The sequence below is a fragment of the Nycticebus coucang genome, chromosome 8 (assembly GCF_027406575.1).
Source record: "Nycticebus coucang isolate mNycCou1 chromosome 8, mNycCou1.pri, whole genome shotgun sequence".
In the NCBI taxonomy this organism is placed as follows: domain Eukaryota; kingdom Metazoa; phylum Chordata; class Mammalia; order Primates; family Lorisidae; genus Nycticebus; species Nycticebus coucang.
In genome coordinates, this window is record NC_069787.1 from 42476000 (window position 1) to 42497927 (window position 21928).

The window sequence follows — 21928 nt, forward strand, 5'->3', positions numbered from 1 at the left end:
GAAAGTTTTGCATTTTGGAGCATGTCAGAGTTTAGATTTTCTAATTAGGGATAGTCTTGGATATACAAAAGTAGAGAGAATAGAATAATAAACTTCCATATATGATTAGTTATTAAGATATAGCTAATGTTTAATTGATACTCACCTCTAATGTGCTTCCCCCACCAGACTATTTTAAAGTAAGTTGTAGGCTGATTTCATTTAGGGAATATGTTTTGGAAATACAGTTAGATAAAGAAGTAAAACCTTGCTAATTATTAAGCCTTGTTAAGTCTTGGTCAAGGGTAATCCTGGTCTTATTCCTAGATGAGTTTCGAATGCTTTGTAATTTTTGAGCTCTTAATTTGAGATTAGAACCATTCCTGCCTCTTTGGATTACCTTAGAATTAAAAGTCTGTAGTACTACTTCCTGTGGAGCTCAGGCCTAGGGCAAGCTTTATGTGTTACTTGATTTAATCATCTCTAAGCTTTTAGCTTGGGTTTCCATCATTCTTCATAGCTTCTTCTAGCTATAAAATTTTAAAGAATGTAATTTTAGCTTTAACCATGTTTTAACTTATGTTAACAATCCAGAGCACAATTTATAGTAAATTTTCATTAGATAATTCCAATTAATTTGCTGTTCTAAATAGGAAAATATTTGGCCTTTAGAGTAATTTTAAAGCAGCTGGGCTTATTGTTAGAATTCTAGCTTTTTTGTACTCTTGATTCTAGGTTGTTTAGAAAAGACCAATTATTGGTCTAAGAAATTATTCTCTTGATTCTAGGTTGTTTAGAAAAGACCAATTATTGATCTAAGAAATTATTCCTAAAATAATCATCCCTCCCAACATTACTTTGGCACTGATAGTATTATTCACATTTTGAAACAGAATAAAAATGGAATGGTAGTAGTCAAATAAAATTAGATCTCTTTTGGAGGCATTACCTTTTCTAGACAGTGGGTTCTAATAAGGAATAGCCTTTGAGATAGGGAAAGGAGGAGACATAGATTTGCTAAATGCTTATAATGAGCTTAGGAACAAGGATAGATCCTTTATACCTCTGTGTTTACATTTAATCTTTAGCAGGCTTATAAAGTTGGTGCTGTTGCTTTTATTGTATAGAAGAAGAGGCACATTCAAGGATTGGTAATATACGTAACAAGTAGTGCTGAGAATTTGGGTCTGTCTTCTACCAATTATATTGGCTCCCAAAGTACCAAAAGTTTTTTCAAAGGATGAGATGTCTCCAACAAAGATACAGGAAATAACTTGAAATTTGCTAAACCAAAGGCAATTGTCATTTAATGACAGTAGCCCAATATAAATGTTAGGTATTCCTAGAGAGCCCAGTGCTGTAGTAATGCTGAAGGGTAAATAGAAAATGATACAGGGTAGTCCTTTGCTGTCAATGGATTTAGTATATTTACTGACATAATTTAATAGTGCAGGGCAATCTAAAATAAGTGACAAATGATCAAAAATACTTTAGGGATTAGGATTGTGGGAAGAAGAATAGGAATAGATTTTTAACAAAGCTATAAAATTAATGCATCTCTTTTTCTAGTTGAAAATTTTATACTTTTCCCGCTTGAAAGTTTTTAGAAAAGTCTTAATTTAATTAATTGCTTCCCAATTCTGTTTCTTTTATGGCATAGGATTTTAATATTTGTATCTTAAAAAATAGTTACTACCTTCTTTTTTGTTAAGGATTTCTTACTTGATCAAGTGAATCTTGAATTTTTTCCTGATATGTTTTAAGACTTCCTTCTTCTGATTCTAGAGTTGGCAGGCAACATCTGGAGCAAGGCTGTTTTTTTCCTTTCTTGATGAAGCATATAAAAACTACTATCGCATCCTCCCCCCCCAACACTTTGTGCATGCCTGTGAATGAATAAGCTAATTCATGATGATTTAAGATCTTTGATTTATTCTTTTTCCTTTTGCTCCCACTTTCTAGCTGTTTTGCTACTAATAACTTGCACTTAAATATGGGAATGCAGAGGGAAGTTGGAAAGGGATAAACTCTTATTCTTAAGGAGTTGAGAAACATCAGTTAAGAGTAAGATTTTTTTTAGATTCGAAATAACATTAATAGGCTTGGCGTCTGTAGCAAGTGGTTATGGCGTCAGCCACATACACAAAGGTTAGCAGATTCGAACTGGGCCCAGGCCACCTAAACAACAATGGCAACTGCAATAAAAAATAGCCAGGCATTGTGGCAGGCGCCTATAGTCCCAGCTACTTGGGAGGCTGAGGCAAGAGAACTGCTTAAGCCCAAGAGTTTGAGGTTGGCTGTGAGCTGTGACACCAAGACACTCTACTGAGGGCGATGTAGTAAGACTCTGTTTCAAAAAAAAAAAAGAAATAAAACTAATAACTTAAAATCACAAATGGTACTCGAAGCAATTTTCAGCATTAGAATCCTGACTTCTGGTGAGGTTTTTTTATTTTTTGTGTTTTAATAAGAAGACATTTTCTTCCTAACTTCCAACTCCTTATACCATTTTGCTGCCTGTATTTATTTTATCGTTAGTGTGATCTTTATGTTTAACCATTATAATTTATTCAAACTATTTTTCCCCAGGGTCTTATTTTTGTGGTAGATAGCAATGATCGTGAAAGAATTCAGGAAGGAGCAGAAGAGCTGCAGAAAATGGTAAGAATATACTTAAAATTCATCATGTTCAAGATCTGTTTTTCTAGTGATAGTGGTAGTGGTTTAAGTGGTTGGTACTTGCACAAATGAACTTTTTTGGCACTAGCCAGAGCCTTGAGAAACTATCGATGGGTTCTTAAGAATGCACACACATCAACGTCTCTTTTAGAGCTTTCTTAAAAACACATGGAAGAATACCTACTTCTATAAGTTTTGAGGAAAGTGCAGCTTGTTTTTAGAATGCTTCATAGGTAATTTTGGTGCTTATCTCTGATGGAGGATATCTGATATAGTTCAGGCCCTTATTTGACAGATACTATAATTCAGAAATGTTTTGTAGTAACAGCCATGATAAAGGATTCCTTCTGGAAGTGGAGGCAATTTGGTAATAGTGCTATTTTAAGCCTTGCCATATAGGCTTGTCACATTAATGTTTTCATGTATTGATGTTGTTAAATATCTTGAAGGAATCCTAGCTACTCAGGAGGCTGAGGTTGGAGGATCATCTGAATCTAGGAATTGGAGGCTACAGTGAGCTATGATTGTGTCAGTATACTCCAGACAGAGACCTTATTTCTAAAATATATATCTCCAAAGGAAGGAGATTGCTGAGAAACCTTGTCAGGATTTTGAACTTGTTGCCATAAAATATTTGCTGAAATGAAATCTTAATTCTCATTTATTGTTCTTAAGACTAGAGTGCAGTTTATAAAACCATGACACCAATATGTGTGTGACTAATTCACTGTTGGCTTTTTGCCTAATGAATCAAATGTTATCAACATCCATACTTTTTTTTTTTTTTTTAACATTCACACTTCTTTTTTTAAACTTTGTTATTTTTTTATTTTTATTTTTGCAGTTTTTGGCCGGGGCTAGGTTTGAACCCACCACCTCTGGCATATGGGGCCAGTGCCCTTCCCCTTTGAGCTACAGGCGCCGCCCAAACATTCACACTATAAAAAAAAAAAAAAACAGCTGTGTTCAAATATAATTCTCATAACATGAATTTTTATTAGAAAAACATTTTTTTTAATTTATTTATTTTTATTGTTAAATCATAGCTGTGTACATTAGTGCAATCAAGGGGTACAATGTGCGGATTTCATATACAATCTGAAATATTCTCATCAAACTGTTCAACGTAGCCTTCATGGCATTTTCTTAGTTACTGTATGCAGGCATTTGTATTCTGCATTTAGTAAGTTTCGCCTGTACCCATTCTAAGATGCACCATAGGTGTGGCCCCATCCATTACCCTTCCTCCACTAAAACCTCCCCCCTCCCTTCCCCTTCCTTGGCCCTTTCCCCAGAAAATTTTCATCACCCAAAAAAGAAATCCTAGAACTGTTAGCAGTCACTCGCCATTCCTTCCTTCCATTACCCCCATTACTTGATAACCACTAATCTGCTTGCTTTTTCTATATAATCACCTATTCTGGACATTCATATAAATGGAATCATACAATATGTGATCTTTGTGAGTAGCTTCTTTCACTTAGCATAAATGTTCAAGGTTCATCTGTGTTGTATCATGTATCAGTACTTACTCCTACCAGGTTCTGTTTTTAGTACTTTTTGTATTTTTCACGATACTGCTAATGCCCACATAATTGTGGTGATGTTCCAACTCTTGTCTGATCCATCTGGTTGGAAAGGGTAAAAGTCCAAAAAAAATCATCTGATTCTTGTACCCTCAATGAATCCCCAACAATTAAAACAAAATCATCTGAATACTTAATGCTACTAAGCATCATAAGATCTTATCATAAACACTTTATTCTTATATGTGTTACTTGCCCTTGTCTATCCTGACAATGGATAATTGTGAAGGCTGAAAGCTGCAGTTTACCTTAATGGAGTGGGTCAAGAATGGTTGGCTTAAAAGAGTTTTGTTTTACTTGAAGGCATATGATTGTTTGCTCTGGATTTAAAAACTGACAGATATGATTAAGTTATAAGAGTACTTGAACTTTATGTGGAGAAATTTGGTTGATGTTTAATAATGTATTTAATTATTACATGTTGAATAAAGGGACTGTTCTAGTTGATTGCAATAATTGGATTTCAGTTGGGTAGTCATTAATATCTTCGCTTCTGTTTCCAGCTCCAGGAAGATGAGTTGAAAGATGCAGTGCTCCTGCTTTTTGCAAACAAACAGGATTTGCCAAATGCCATGGCCATCAGTGAAATGACAGATAAATTAGGTCTTCAGTCTCTTCGTAACAGAACAGTAAGTATTTGAAAGTTGATAAAAATACATTGGTGTCGGGCGGTGCCTGTGGCTCAGTGAGCAGGGCGCCGGCCCCGTATGCTGAGGGTGGCGGGTTCAAACCCAGCCCCGGCCAAACTGCAACAAAGAAAATAGCCAGGCGTTGTGGCGGGCACCTGTAGTCCCAGCTGCTCCGGAGGCTGAGGCAAGAGAATCGTGTAAGCCCAAGAGTTAGAGGTTGCTGTGAGCCGTGTGACGCCACGGCACTCTACCTGAGGGCGGTACAGTGAGACTCTGTCTCTACAAAAAAAAAAAATACATTGGTATCTTTTACATTTAACTTACATACTATATCTTTTAGGGATCTAAAAATTTAATTTTTGTTAAGTTTATCTTTACTATTAATAAAAATATAGACAACTACTGTAGGAGAATGAGAATATCTAAAGATTATTGATATTCTTTTTTTCTTTTTATTGTTGGGGATTTATTGAGGGTACAATAAGCCAAGTTACACTGATTGCATTTGTTAGGTAAAGTCCCTCTTGCAATCATGTCTTGCCCCCAGAAGGTGTGGCACACACCAAGGCCCCACACCTCTCCCTCCTTCCTTCTCTCTGCTTTAATTGTCATTAATTGTCCTCATATCAAAATTGAGTACATAGGATTCACGCTTCACCATTCTTTTTTTTTTTTTTTTGCAGTTTTTGGCTGGGGCTGGGTTTGAACCCGCCACCTCTGGCATATGAGGCTGGCGCCCTACTCCCTTGAGCCACAGGTGCCACCCCGTGCTTCTCCATTCTTGGGATGCTTTACTAAGAATAATGTCTTCCACGTCCATCCAGGTTAATATGAAGGATGTAAAGTCTCCATTTTTTTTAATAGCTGAATAGTGTTCCATGGTGTACATATACCACAGCTTGTTAATCCATTCCTGGGTTGGTGGGCATTTAGACTGTTTCCACATTTTGGCGATTGTAAATTGAGCTGCAATAAACAGTCTAGTACAAGTGTCCTTATGATAAAAGGATTTTTTTCCTTCTGGGTAGATGCCCAGTAATGGGATTGCAGGATCAAATGGGAGGTCTAGCTTGAGTGCTTTGAGGTTTCTCCATACTTCCTTCCAGAAAGGTTGTACTAGTTTGCAGTCCCACCAGCAGTGTAAAAGTGTTCCCTTCTCTCCACATCCACACCAGCATCTGCAGTTTTGAGATTTTGTGATGTGGGCCATGGGGTTAGATGGTATCTCAGGGTTGTTTTGATTTGCATTTCTCTAATATATAGGGATGATGAACATTTTTTTCATGTTTGTTAGCCATTCGTCTGTCTTCTTTAGAGAAGGTTCTATTCATGTCTCTTGCCCATTGATATATGGGATTGTTGGCTTTTTTTCATGTGGATTAATTTGAGTTCTCTATAGATCCTAGTTATCAAGCTTTTGTCTGATTGGAAATATGCAAATGTTCTTTCCCATTTGTGGAAGGTTGTCTATTTGTTTTGGTTATTGTCTCCTTAGCTGTACAGAAGCTTTTCAGTTTAATGAAGTCCCATTTGTTTATTTTTGTTGTTGTTGCAATTGCCATGGCAGTCTTCTTCATCAAGTCTTTCCCCAGGCCCAGAATATCCCCAGATATTCTTCCAGTGTTTTTCATATTCTTTCTTTGAGGATTTTTATTGTTTCATGCCTTAAATTTAAGTCCTTTATCCATCTTGAATCAATTTTTGTGAGTGGGGAAAGGTGTGGGTCCAGTTTCAGTCTCTTACATGTGGATATCTAGTTCTCCCAACACCATTTATTGAATAAGGAGTCTTTCCCCCAAGGTATGTTCTTATTTGGTTTATCGAAGACTAGGTGGTTGTAAGATGTTAGTTTCATTTCTTGGTTTTCAATTCGATTCCAAGTGTCTGTGTCTCTGTTTTTGTGCCAGAACCATGCTGTCTTGAGTACTATGGCTTTGTAGTACAGACTAAAATCTGGTATGCTGATGCCCCCAGCTTTATTTTTATTACTAAGAACTGCTTTAGCTATATGGGGTTTCTTCTGGTTCCATACAAAACGCAGAATCATTTTTTCCAAATCTTGAAAGTACGATATTGGTATTTTGATAGGAATGGCATTGAATAGGTAGATTGCTTTGGGAAGTATAGACATTTTAACAATGTTATTCTTCCCATCCATGAGCATGGTATGTTCTTCCATTTGTTAATATCCTCTGCTATTTCCTTTCTGAGGACTTCATAATTTTTCTTTATAGAGGTCCTTCACCTCCTTCGTTAGGTATATTCCTAGGTATTTCATTTTCTTTGAAACTATGGTGAAGGGAGTTGTGTCCTTAATTAGCTTCTCATCTTCACTGTTATTGGTGTATACAAAGGCTACTGACTTGTGGACAATGATTTTATATCCTGAAACATTACTGTATTTTTTGATGACTTCTAGGAGACTTGTGGTTGAATCTTTGGGATTCTCTTAAGTATAAGATCATGTCGTCAACAAAGAGGGAGAGTTTGACCTCCTCTGCTCCCATTTGGATTCCCTTTATTTCCTTTCTTGCCTAATTGTATTGGCTAGAACTTCCAGCACTATGTTGAATAGTAAAGGTGATAGAAGACAACCTTGTCTGGTTCCAGCAAGAGGAAAAGCTTTCAGTTTTACTCCATTCAGTAAAATATTAGCTGTGGGTTTGTCATAGATAGCTTCAATCAGTTTTAGAAATGTGGCACCCATGCCTATACTCTTCAGTGTTAATTAGAGAAGGACGCTGGATTTTATCAAATGCTTTTTCTGCATCTATTGAGAGGATCATATGATCTTCATTTTTGTCTCTGTTAATATGGTGGATAACATTTATGGACTTGCATATGTTAAACTAGCCTTGCATCTCTGGGATGAAACCTACTTGATCATGATGTATGACTTTTTTGATGATAAGCTGTAGTCTATTGGCTAGGATTTTGTTGAGAATTTTTGCATCTGTATTCATGAGTGAGATTGGTCTGAAATTCTCCTTTTTGGTTGGGTCTTTTCCTGGTTTTGATATCAGGGTGATGTTTGCTTCATAGAATGTGTTGGGGAAGATTCCTTCTTCCTCAATTTTTTGGAATAATTTCTGCAGTACAGGAATAAGCTCTTCCTTGAAGGTTTGATAGAATTCTAGTGTGAAGCCATCTGGACCAGGGCATTTTTTTGGTTGGAAGCTTTTTTTATTGTTTCTTTAATCTCAGTGCTTGAAATTGGTCTGTTCAGGAGCCCTATTTCTCCCTAAGTCTAGGGAGAGGGTGTGATTCCAAATATTGATCCATTTCCTTCACATTGTCAAATTTCTGGGCATAGAGTTTCTGGTAGTATTCAGAGATGATCTCTTGTATCTCTGTGGGATCAGTGGTTATTTCCCCTTTATCGTTTCTGATTGAGGTTACTAGAGATTTTACTTTTCTATTTCTCATTAGTCTAGCCAATGGTTTATCTATTTTACTTATTTTTTCAAAAAACCAACTCGTTGTTTCATTAATTTTCTGAATGATTCTTTTGTTTTCAATTTCATTGATCTCTGATTTGATTTTGGATATTTCTTTTCTTCTACTGAGTTTAGGCTTAGATTGTTCTTCTTCTTCCAATTCCATAAGATCTCTTGTGAGATTGTTGATGTGCTCTCTTTCTGTTTTTCGAATGTAGGCATCTAAAGCGATAAATTTTCCTCTCAAAACTGCTTTTGCAGTATCCCATAGGTTTTGGTAGCTTGTGTCTTCATTGTTGTTATGCTGAAGGACTTTAATGATTTCCCGTTTTATTTCTTCCTGCACTCATCTGTTATTCAACAGAAGGTTGTTTAATTTCCATGCCTTTGTGTGGTGTCGAACATTTTTGTTAGAGTTGAGTTCCACCTTTAGTGCCTTATGGTCTGAGAAGATACAAGGTAAAATTTCAGTTCTTTTGATTCTGTTGATATTTGTTTTGTGTCCCAGGATATGATCAATTTTGGAGAATGTTCCATGGGGTGATGAGAAGAATGTATATTCTTTATCTTTGGGATGGAGTATTCTATACGCGTCTATCAAGCACAGTTGTTCTTGGGTCTCATTTAAATCTCTTATATCTTTGTTTAATTTCTGTTTAAAGGATCTGTCCAGCTCTGTAAGAAGAGTGTTAAAGTCCTCTGTTATGGTATACTCGGATATCATATTGCTCAGACTGAGTAAGGTCTGTTTCAAGAATCTGGGAGCATTTAAATTGGTTGCATAAATATTGAGAATTGAAACGTCTTCTTGTTGTATTTTTCCCTTGACCAATATAAAGTGACATCTTTGTCTTTTTTGACTTCCGTTGCTTTAAATCCACATGTGTATGAAAATAAATCGCAACTCCTCTTTTCTTCTGAATTCCATTTGCCTGAAAAATTGTCTTCCAACCCTTGACTCAGAGTCAAAAGTTAATTTATCTTTTGAAGCCAGGTATGTTTCTTGCAGACAGCAAATGGATGGCTTGTTTGTTTTAATCCAGTCAGCCAATCTATGTCTCTTCAGTGGGGAATTCAAGCCATTAACATTTATTGAGATAATTGATAAGTGTGGTAGTATTCTATTCGTCTTATTTTGTGAGAGTCCATTGCTTAGTTTTATCTTTTGCATCAGTGTGGAGGTTAGGTTCTGTCCTTTAATTTCTGAGTTCTTTTTTTTTTTTTTTTTTTGTGGTTTTTGGCCGGGGCTGGGTTTGAACCCGCCACCTCCGGCATATGGGACCGGCGCACTACTCCTTGAGCCACAGGCGCCGCCCGAGTTCTTTTTTTTTTTTTTTTTTTTTTTTTTGAGACAGTCTTAAGATGTGTCCCTGGGTAGAGTGCTATGGCATCACAGCTCGCAGCTCAAGTGAGTCTCCTGCCTCTGCCTCCCACGTAGCTGGGACTACAGGCGCCCGCCACACGCCCAGCTTTTTTTTGGTTGCAGCCGTCATTGTTTGGTGGGCCTGGGCTAGATTCAAACCCGCCAGCTCAGGTGTATGTGGCTGGCGCCTTAGCCGCTTGAGCCACAGGCACCGAGCCAATTTCTGAGTTCTCACTTTGCTGCTGTTCCATTGTGATGGTCAGTGTGTAGAACAGGTTGAAGTATTTCCTGTAGAGCTAGTCTTGTTGTGGCGAATTTCCTTAATGTTTGTATATCTGTAAATGATTTGATTTCTTCGTCAATTTTAAAGCTTAGCTTAGCAGGGTACAGAATTCTGGGCTGGAAATTGTTCTGTGTAAGTAGATTAAAGGTAGATGACCATTGTCTTCTTGCTTGGAAAGTTTCATTAGAGAAGTCTGCGGTCACTCTGATGGATTTGCCCCTGTAGGTCAACTGGTACTTACTCCTGGCAGCTTGCAGAATCTTTTCTTTTGTCTTGACTTTGGACAGGTTCATCACAATGTGTCTTGGAGAAGCTCAGTTAGAGTTGAGGCGACCTGGGGTCCGATAGCCCTCTGAAAGCATTGTGTCAGAATCTTTGGTGATATTTGGGAAGTTTTCTTTTATAATATTCTCTAGTATGGCTTCCATTCCTCTGGGGCATTCTTCTTCCCCTTCTGGAATTCCTATAACTTGTATGTTGGAACGCTTCATAAAGTCCCATAATTCTGACAGGGAACGTTCTGCTTTCTCTCTCTTCTTTTTTGCCTCTTTTACTATCTGAGTTATCTCAAAAACTTTGTCTTCTACCTCTGAAATTCTTTCTTCTGCATGGTCTAACCTGTTGCTGATACTTTCCATTGCATCTTTAAGTTCCCTAATTGACTGTTTCAGTTCCTTCAGCTCTGCTATATCCTTTTTATATTCTTCATATCGTTCATCTCTTATTTGATTCTGTTTTTGAATTTCCTTTTGGTTATTTTCAACTTTATTAGCAGTTTCCTTCATTGTTTCCATCATTTCTCTCATTGTTTGCAACATGTGTATTCTAAATTCCCTTTCTGTCATTCCTAACATTTCTTTATAGGTGGAATCCTCTGCAGTAGCTACCTCATGGTCCCTTGGCGGGGTTGTTCTGGACTGGTTCTTTATGTTGCCTGGAGTTTTCTGCTGGTTCTTCCTAATGAATGATTTCTTTTATCTGTTTCCTTGCCCTAATTTTCCTTTCACTTCCTCTTGTTCTTTAAGTTCATGTGCCTGTGGACTAAGGGTTCGATGAGTCCTTTTGGTACAGGACCAGAAGGATGAGAAGGCTGAAGAGCAAGAAGGGATAAAAGAAAGAAGGAAAGAAAGAAAAGAAAATAGAGAAAGGAGAGGGGGTGGGTAAAAGGAATATTGACAAAAAGAAGAGAGGCACAGAAAGAGGGAGACAGCAATATAGGTGTACAGTAGGGTACTTTGACACAACCTTAAAAAAAAAACTCAACCTCTGGGGGTGCCTGGCTGGGTGGTTCCCTTAAGGTCAGCAGCTCTTTGCTAACCTGATCAGACACAGTACCCCACCTCCACCAAGTAGAGAGGAAAGACAAAAATGCTATAAATCAAACCAAAACAAGCAAACAGAAAACTTTATAGGATCACATTTGGGGGAAAACCGAATAATAGGTATAGAACCACTAGCAAAAATGAAGTTCTAGTTATTGAAAAAGGCAGCAATGGGAAATTATATTTAAACTAGGAAAATGGAGAAAGAAAAGAAAAAGTCTCTACGGAAAAAGTTGAAATTAAAAAACATAACAACAATAACATCAAAATAAAAAACAAACAAACAAAAACAACCAAAAACAGGGCAGTGTATATATCTTGTTGAATATTGTCTGGGCAACAGGTGGTCTTCTGGGGTATGAGATGTTAATCACAATGCTGATACGACTGGAGGCCTGCGTTGATTTCTCAAACCCCACAGGGTAGACACCCTAAATCTCTCTTCAGCCCTCTTAAAAGGCACTTTAAAGTTCTAAACTTGCTAAGTAGAAGCTTTCCCAGGAAAGTGGTTGTCGCTGGGATCACTGCTGAAATGGCTATCCACTTACCCAGTGTGCCAAAACCGGTCTGACTCTACCCCTGAGGGTTAAGGTTGTAAGGTGGCTCAGTTCCCGCCTTTAGGCTGCTCAGTCACTAGGTTACTAGCTCCCGCCCAATCCTTGCTCTGCAACCCTGAGGGCGGAGCTTGCCGGGGCAGTTCTCTCACAATGGCTCCCTGCTGCCCACAGCCAAACACTATTAGCTCCGTCTGGCTCAGTGGCTCCGTCTGGGGCCCTAGACAACACCCAAAGTTCTCTGTACTCCTGCTCAAGCTCTTCCCAAGGCAGTTCAACTGAGTTGCAAGTCCAAAGACACCAAAACAGTTCACAGGTAAAGCCTTCTGGTTTGCAGTCTCGCTGCTACTAAACTTACAGCTGCTGGCGGGATTAGACCAATCAAACACACGCAACCACTTGCTAGTTTTCCACTGTTTTTGTCCTCCTCTTAGGGTCCAGAAGTCTCGCTGACTCCCTGTATCCTCAAAGGGATGATTATAGGCAGATACAACCAGCCAGAGATGCCTGGAGTCTTATCTTCCCAGACTCACAGTGCTTAGATGCAGGGAAGCTGTTACTCGGCCGCCATCTTGCTCTCTATCAGATTATTATTACTTTTTTTTTTTTTGTAGAGACAGAGTCTCACTGTACCGCCCTTGGGTAGAGTGCCATGACGTCACATGGCTCACAGCAACCTCTAACTGTTGGGCTTACGCGATTCTCTTGCCTCAGCCTCCCAAGCAGCTGGGACTACAGGCGCCCGCCACAATGCCCAGCTATTTTTTGGTTGCAGGTTGGCCCGGGCTGCGTTTGAACCCGCCACCCTCAGCATATGGGACTGGCGCCCTACTCACTGAGCCACAGGCGCTGCCCCATCTATCAGATTATTGATATTCTTAATTTTGTATCTTTTAAATAGCTCTACAGCAAATATTTTGTAATTTGGTTTTCTTTTTTTTTTTTTTTGAGACAGTTCATTGGAGTGCATGAAACTAAAGATAGTGAAATTATCTGAAATTTCTCACTTCATTGCCCTTGGTAGTGCTGTGGCGTCACAGCTCACGGCAACCTCCAACTCCTGGGCTTAGGCGATTCTCTTGCCTCAGCCTCCTGAGTAGCTGGGACTACAGGCGCCCGCCACAACACCCAACTTTTTTGTTGTTGTTGTTGCAGTTTTGGCCAGGGCTGGGTTCAAACCTGCCACCCTCAGTATATAGGGCTGGTGCCCTACCCACTGAGCCACAGGCGCCACTCTAATTTGGTTTTCTTATTAAGGGTCCAGTATTTAAGTATTTGGAGTGTATTTTGAATATAAGATTATAAGAAGTTTTGTACTTGTCTCAGATAGCTTATTCTAGGTCAGTTGATATGTTGGCAAGATGTGATACACTGTTTTATAGGAAGATGATTATCACAAACTATAGCGTCAAGTGTTTTACAGTAATTTCTCATCAACTTGTAAACAAGGTAGATACTGCACTGTGGTAAAACAAACTATTGTCTGTTTGAGATTTCTGTGGCGAACTTAAACAAGATAAACTATAAAGGATCCAGGTTTTCCATGCTGTGAAGGTATAAATTTGTGCTTTTCTCCAAACCTATGTTACTTACTGAGATTTCGTAGTCACATAAAAGTGGCAACATAGTATTTCTACAGTGGCCTTGAAATACTAAAGGAGGGTTTACTCTAAGGCAAAATAAAGTTGGTCAAAAAAAAAAACAACTAATAAAAATGAACCATCTCTTGGCCGGGTGCAATGGCTCAGGCCTCTAGTTCTTAGCATTCTGGGAGGCTGAGGCGGCTGGAGTGCTTGAGCTCATGAGTTTGAGACTAGCCTGAGCAAAAGCAAGACCCTGTCTCTACTAAAAATAGAAAAGCTGAGGCAAGAGGATTGCTTGAGCCCTGGTTGGAGGTTGCTATGAGCTGTGACGCCATGGCACTACCCAGGGTGACAGCTTGAGAGTGTCTCAAAAAAATAAATAAATAAAATAAACCATCTCTTAAAAAGTGTAAGTTGCTTTATAGGTTGTTTTTCTTAGATGTAAATTTGCATTTTATACAGTTACTGGAGATAAGATTCATCCCCATCTTTAAAAAAGCTGGAACTTTTTGGAGTGCATGAAACTGAAGATAGTGAAATTATCTGAAAAGTTTAATCAGCAAACCCTACTTTTTCAAAAATAGGCCTCTGCTACTTTGAACTTAGTTTTACGGGATATAAGAGGGTTGTATTTGTAAAGACCAGGTGAGTGGTTTATTAGTAATTTCTTCATGAATCTTTTCTTCCAATTAAAGTGGTGGAAAATCGACTAAATGTAATGAATAGGTAGGTAGAAGTAGTTTCAAATATCGGGGCAGTGTTATGAAAACCAAGAACCTCCTAAAGGGTAGATGATTCCCACCCTCCCCTTTTTTTTTCTTCCTCCAAGCACAGTTTCAGGAAAAGCTTAGATAATTTTGAATCTGTGTTGTTACTGAGAACATTAAATATAGAATTGATCATTTGTGAGATGTACTACTTTGCCGTATTACATTTATTCCTAGTTTCCTTTTTTTTTCTATACACTTAATGATAATTGCTGACTCATAATATCCTGGGAAATTTGGGGGAAATATTTTAAGTTTTTGATAAAGAAAGCTACACATGGTTTTATAGATAGATAGATATAGAGAGAGTCTTATGTTAATCAAGTATTTTCTTGTCCTTTCTTTGCAGTGGTATGTTCAAGCCACTTGCGCTACACAAGGAACTGGCCTGTACGAGGGACTTGACTGGCTGTCAAATGAGCTTTCAAAACGTTAAATGAAACTGGATATCTAACCAAGGACATGTTTGATAGAATTGGTCTAGGCTTGTTACAACAAAATTAGGTTGCATCTTGGTTATTAAACAGTATCTGGGACTGGTTTGGGCAGAATAAACTTATTTTGTTGCCAATTATTGTTTACCAAGTATAATGTTGCATATTTAGCAATATGCTTGGTTTTGAAGAAATTCTCCTTGGGGAAAAAGTGTCCTCTTTTAATTTTACCTCCCTTTAGCCTAAATGCCTGGACATAGCTATTGTGAAACCTTTAAATAAATCCATTTTGAATGTTTTTTGAGCCCACAACAATAATGTTTTAAAGTTATCCTCTTGCTACTTTACTGATACCTTTATCATTCCTGGGACAGTCTGCTGGTTTAAAAATGTAGCATTCCATTTGTATTTATTTCTCTCCCTTGCCAAAAAGTTTTTCTAATACTAATAGCTTGTACCAGCCAGGGAAATGCTCCAAAACACTATTCAACTCTCTTGCACTGAGAAACTTATTTTTTTCCCCAATATTGACTTCTGGCCTCTGTCAGCCAAACTTAACTTTTGTGTAATTTGGATTTGAAAGCTAATTAGTTCTGTGCTGGTTGCAAAGAGTTCATATTGAGATGGTTTTTAATATTCAGCAGATTGTCTTCCTTTATATTGTATCTTTTTTATGTTGCATGTTGCTTTTGGTTTCAGCCTGACTCTTTGCCCAGTATATGATAGTTCTGCTGATGTTTTATTGTTTATTGGTGAACATATCTTCATTAAGAGTTTTTGGAAAACTCGTCAAATTCAATGAATACATTTTCTTCATAACCTATTTGGAATTATTCCTAATAAAATGATAAAATATAATTGTATGTGTTCTTTCTTAGTCCTAAAGGTATTTGAAATAGATTTTCTTACATAGCAGAGTTGACCTGCCTGTTTTACATATTGTGAACAAAATGCAGATACCAGTAAGCTTACTAATTATTTAAACTTGAAATAAAATATGGATTATATGTGTAACTGCAGGGAGCAACATCAAAAACTTAGTTTTCTTTGATAGAATATTTTGATGCTATAAATTTCTAAAGACAGATCAGAAGGCTGTAATAAAACGAACTATACGCAAAGTATGTATTCATATGTGTTTTATAGCTAAAATTCGTTTAAAAAATTCAAGTGCAGTTTGCATGGCATCTTACAAAGACTGTTAGTGTCTTACTCTCCTGCAAAGAACTGAGTTCACAGGACTCTTGTTTTTTTTTGGAGTTGGAGTTTCTGTCTCCCTGGGTACAGTTCCATGGCATTATCATAGCTCACAGCAACCTCAAACTCTTGGGCTCAATCAATCCTCTTGCTTCAGCCTCCAGAGTAGCTGGGAGTACAGGTGTGTACCACTCATTACTCCTGGAAAGTTTTTCTAGAAAGGTCTTACTCTTGCTGAAGCTGGTCTGGAACTCCTGAGCTCAAGCAATCCCCCTGCTTTGGCATCCCAGAGTGCTAGGATTACAGGGATCAGCCACTGCACCTGGCCAAATTCATAGGCACTTTCAACATCACAAATTTTATTTTTATTTTTGTGTGTGTGTGTGTGTGTGTTAAGACATTTGTATTCTACATTTACTAAGTTTCACATGTACCCTTGTAAGGCATCACAAACTTTAAAACTTCAATCGGAACCTCCATGTAACTTTTGTCAATAAAGCAATAAAGGTATACCTCGTTCACTACATTTATTAAGTTATTATGGACTCAACTATAGATAATTTTGAATAACTTAGTTTTTGTCTATATTTTTATTTATTTATTTATTTATTTTGCAGTTTTTAGCCGGGGTTGGGTTTGAACCGGCCACCTCCTGCATATGGGGCCAGCACCCTACTCCTTTGAGCCAGAGGCACTGCCCTATTTTGATGTTTTGTATATCTTATAAACCTTGCTTTTTTGATGATTTAATGGCTTATCTAGATTTAGTTTTTATGGAGTGAGAATTTATTTCTAAAACCAAATGCATGTTACAAAGGGGTTTTGATGAAGCAAAAGGAAGTTAGAATTAAATCAGTTGGTTTAATTAAATCAGTTGTTTTTCCTTGTTCCACTATCCTTTACTGGGATAAAGTGTGTTTAGTTTGTATCATTTGATGTAAGTGCAACTTTAGTCAAAGAAAGGATTCTCCCTTTTTCCAAATAAGAGGTTTTATTTCTTGGAAATAAAAGAAAAAACTAAAATATGGGATAGTATGTATAGTTTTATAGGGTATAAACTAGGAAATATAAAACTAAAAAAAAAAAAAATCAGTTTAGGGCAGCGCCTGTGGCTCAGTGAGCAGGACGCCAGCCCCATATACCGAGGGTGGCGGGTTCAAACCCAGCCCCAGCCAAACTGCAACCAAAAAAATAGCCGGGCGTTGTGGCGGGCGCCTGTAGTCCCAGCTACTCAGGAGGCTGAGGCAGGAGAATCACCTAAGCCCAGGAGTTGGAGGTTGCTGTGAGCTGTGTGACGCCACGGCACTCTACCGAGGGCAATAAAGTGAAACCCTGTCTCTACAAAAAAAAAATCAGTTTAAAAATTAATCCAGTTAAGTCAAAAGGTGCTTTCTCTAAAGGGAGTTAAGAGAATACATATGTAATCTTTGTAATAGAAGGCAGCTCTTAACTACCAATGGCAATAACTACATTAAGAAACTAAAATTGGGTGGGGCGCGGTGGCTCAAGCCTGTAATGCTAGCGTTTTGGGAGGCTGAGGTGGGTGGGTTGCTTGAGCTCAGGAGTTCCAAATCAGCCTGAGCCAAGAGCAAGACCTGCCTCTACTAAAAACAGAAAGTAACCAGGCGTTACAGGAGGTGCCTGTACTCCCAGCTACTCGGGAAAGTGAGGCAGGAGGATTGGTTCAGCCCACGAATTCGAGGTTTCGGTGAACTATGATGCTAGTACACTCAACCTAGGATGATAGACTGTCTTAAAAATAAGTAAAATATTTAAAAAATAGCTCAAAATGCCTAATTTTCACTAAATTGGTTGTAAAAAGCCTTGCACGATTAAAGGAAAGCATTAACTTGGCAAGTTAGATGTTTTTTACTCTTTAGAAATTACCTTGTCTTCAGTCCTCATAGTATTAGTTTTTTATAAATCAAGTTGAGAAAAATCTCATTTTTTTCTTAGAGAAGTGATGAAATACTTTTGGAGAAAGTATTGTGAGATGACTCAAAGAATGTTTTTCCTTGTTCCACTATCCTTATTGGATGGAGCTCTATCACTATCCTTATTTACTGAAGTACTCTTATGAAATATTTTGACACTCAAGATTCAGTGTTTACTGTTTACTAAAAATATTAAAGTTAGTGTTGGTCAATCAATAAGGGGTCTCTGTGACCACACTCTCATACAAAGTAGTGGATTATACCCCTGCATTAAAAGTATTCTATTAGATAATTGTCAAATAGTGTTAACGGAGAAACTGAAGAGGAATTGATTCCTTTTTTTTTTTTTTGAGACAGCCTTAACCTGTCGCCCTGGGTAGAGTGCTATGGCATCACAGCCTACAGCAACCTCCAACTCCTAGGCTTAAGCAATTCTCTTGCCTCAGCTTCCCAAGTAGCTGGGACTACAGGCGCCTGCCTATTTTTTGGTTGTAGTTGTCATTTGGCAGGCCCAGGCTGGATTTGAACCCCCTAGCTCTGGGGTATGTGGCTGGTGCCTTAGCTGTTTGAGCTACAGGCGCCGAGCCAGATTCCCTTAAAGACTAAATGGCACCAGTAGAGTTGAGGATAGTACCATTATTATTCTCTATGCCACTTTCCTGTACGTATTTTTTTTTGGGGGGGGGGTGTTCATAATAATCCACATTGTCTTGTCTAGCTTTATCAGCTGCTTTTCTATGATGTAATGTCTTGATACTTTATTAAAGATTTCAATTTCCATGGATTTTTCTCCCTTTATTGATAAAACTTAAGTGAAATGTCTTAGTTTTGCAGAGTATCAGTATCTCATTTGGAGAATTCTAGTTTACTTCAGTATAGGTACAAAATTATCTTAATTTTATTTTCTAGTCATTGAGAATAAATCTATCTTTTCTTTATTTCCTTTCTTCCTGCCTTTCCTTTGCCTTTTTGTTTCCTTTCTTTTTGTCTTTCCTTCCTTTCTTGATAGTCTCAGTGTTTGCCCCAGGATAAGAGTGCCCTGGCTTCAGCCTAGCTCAAGGCAACCTCCTGGGTTAAAGCCATCCTCCTGCCTCAGCCTACCAAGTAACTGAAACTGTGGCACCCACCACCACACCACCATGCCTGGCTAATTCTAATTTTTTTTTTTTTTTTGGTAGAGATGGGGGTCTTTTTCTTGTTTTCTTGAGACAGCGGCTCACTCTGTTCCCTTAGGATAGAGTACCTTGGGGGTCATAGCTCACAGCAACCTCAAACTCTTGGGCTCAAGCATTCCTCTTGCCTCAGCCTCTCAAGTTGCTGTGACTACTGGCATGCACCACCACAACCAGCTGGTTTTTCTATTTTTAGTAGAGATGGGGTCTTGTTCTTGCTCAGGCGGTCTCGAACTACTGACAGAGCCTCAACCTGTCGCATTCCACCTGCCTCCCAAAGTGCTAGGATTACAGGTGTGAGCCACCAAGGCTGGCTAGACAGTCTCGCTCTTGCTTAGGTTGGTCTTGAAGTCCTGAGCTCAGACGATCCTCTTATCTCCATCTTGCTAAAGATGGGCTCTTTGGGAAAAAACTTAATAATCCAGAGTACTAGGATTACTGGCATGGATGACCTGGAACAAACTTTCTTAAATGTTGAATTTCTGGTTCCTTTTTCATGGAGCTTTGAAAGTGACTTCTGACTTGTCATTGAAAACAAGTGCTTTCCTGACAGCAACTTAGGTGGAATTAACATGAAAACCAATTAAGAGCAAATGGTTGGTATATCTGCAAGTAAATTATCTGAAGATCTGATATAGGGAAAGTTAGTAAACGAGCTCTTGAGTCTGATTACCTACTCAGAAGGTTCAATTCTGAGAATGTGATTAGAAATAATCTATCAGGGTGGCACCTGTACTCAGTGGTTAGGGTGCCGGCCACATACACCGAGGCTGGTGGGTTCGAACCTGGTCAGGGCCAGCTAAAACAATGACAACTGCAACAACAACAACAAAAATAGATGGGTGTTGTGGGTGCCTCTAGTCCCAGCTTCTTAGGAGGCTGAGGTAAGAGAATTGCTTAAGCCCAAGAGTTTGAGGTTGCTGTGAGCTATGATGCCATAGCACTCTACCCAGGGCAACAGCAAAAAAAAAGAAAGAAAAAAATAATCTACCAACAGTTCATTTTCCCAAGGACTGACAGAATTAGTGTTGGGAGGTTATAGGCACACCAGGAACTCTTCCTTATTTATATAAGCAGCTTAGTTACTTTTAAGAAAATGTTAGGAATGAAATACATTTCTTAATCCCATTAAAATGATCATTCACTATAAAGAGTACATTAATATAAAAGTGGAATTAAAACTTGGCTCTTAAAATTCACTATTTTAATATTTCCACTAGTATGTATGTTGTGACATTGTATTCAGGTGCCAATACTGGAAGGGTACTTAGCTGCTTTTGTTTTACTTTTAGAAAGATGCCCTTTGTAATTATTTCCACAAACCATATCAAATGGTTAAGTGGTTTAATTCTAATAACACAGATTGGAAAAAAATGAATAGCAAAAGGAATTATTTGGTCTTATGCAAAGAATAATTAAGGTAGCTGTACTAATGGATACCTGATAGGTCATATTTGTGTTGAAAGACAGGACGATGATTTCTACACTGTTCTACTGGTATGTATGCCTTCAATCTTATTGAGCATGTAAGTACTCAGTGTTGAGGGTCCTCTCCCTGCCTTCTGTAGGGGAGCTGGCTCTGGAACTCACTTGACTTTGGTTATAATAGTTTTATTTTTTAGACTGGGTAGAGTGCCATTCAACTAAAAGGGGTATATTAAGGACAGAGTGAGCAAGGCCAACTTGCAAAGGAATTAATTTTTCCCATATTCTTACAATTTTTTTTGTAGAGACAGAGTCTCACTTTATGGCCCTCGGTAGAGTGCCGTGGCTTCACACAGCTCACAGCAACCTCCAACTCCTGGGCTTAAGCGATTCTCTTGCCTCAGCCTCCCGAGTAGCTGGGACTACAGGCGCCCGCCACAATGCCCAGCTATTTTTTGGTTGCAGTTAGGCCGGGGCCGGGTTTGAACCCGCCACCCTCGGTATATGGGGATGGCGCCTTACCAACTGAGCCACAGGCGCCGCCCATTCTTACAGTTTTTAATGTCATATTTGCTCAGTAACTTTTCAAAAATTTATTTTTAAAGCTTATCTTGAATTCAGTTTTCTTTTCAAAATCTATGATGTTTTTGATAAGCAGTTTGTTCTTTAATTATGCATCAAAACTTGGTAAGTTATACTCAGCTACCCCTATCTCAGTTTCTCAGGAAGTATTATTTAGGTATTCTTGCTATCTGCTACTCTGTCTACCTAAATTGGCACTTAGAAGTGGTAGGTAAACTTGCTCGGCACCTGTAGCTCAAGTGGCTAGGGCACCAGCCACATACACCAGAGCTGGCGGGTTTGAATCCGGCCTGGGCCTGCCAAACAACAACTGCAACCAAAAAATAGCCAGGCATTGTGGCGGGCACCTATAATCTCAGCTACTTGGGAGGCTGAGGCAAGAGAATCACTTAAGCCCAAAGAGTTTGAGGTTGCTGTGAGCTGTGACGCCAAGGCACTCTACTCAGGGCAACAGCTTGAGAATCTGTCTCAAAAAAAAAAAAGTGGTGGGTAAACCAATGGTAATAAGCAAGTTTATTCTCTGAAACAAATCATTGATGTAGAGCCATATTTTTGAATTACCTGTTTAGGCTTAGCCTTCTTCTCCTTCTAATTTACACTCAAGGGCGTTGGTATTTTTATAGCATTTTTCTTCCAAAATATTTTTCAAAAGCAGCAATGAGATTGAACTTAATACAAGCTGCAAAAAGTAAGAAATTGCTAAGGATAGGCTCTTTGGAAAAAACATAGGGAGTTGGATAATCCATTGTGAACAATGTAGTTCATAACTGGGACAATATTAATTAGGCCAAACAACTTTAATCTTTCAAATGCAAACTATGGAATCCAATCATTTGTACCCTTGCATTAATCTGAAATTAACAAGAATTGCATCAGTAGATACTTCACACCTACTAGGATAGCTATAATAATGGAAAATAAATTGGTGAGGATATAGAGGAATTAAACCCTTGTATATCACTGAAGGAATGAAAAATGATGCACCCATTGTGGAAAAGTTAG

At 38.3% G+C, this 21928-nt stretch overlaps 1 protein-coding gene across 1 annotated transcript in view; it reads left to right on the plus strand.

Moving 5' to 3' along the window:
- Window positions 1-15471, plus strand: part of ARF4 (ADP ribosylation factor 4) — a 30363-nt gene extending 14892 nt beyond the window's left edge. The window contains exons 5-7 of the mRNA XM_053598571.1: window positions 2569-2640; window positions 4748-4873; window positions 14532-15471. Of these exons, the coding sequence (XP_053454546.1) occupies window positions 2569-2640; window positions 4748-4873; window positions 14532-14618 (285 nt within the window). The 3' untranslated portion in view covers window positions 14619-15471. The remainder of the gene's footprint in view (window positions 1-2568; window positions 2641-4747; window positions 4874-14531) is intronic.
- The last annotated feature ends 6457 nt before the right edge of the window (window positions 15472-21928 follow it).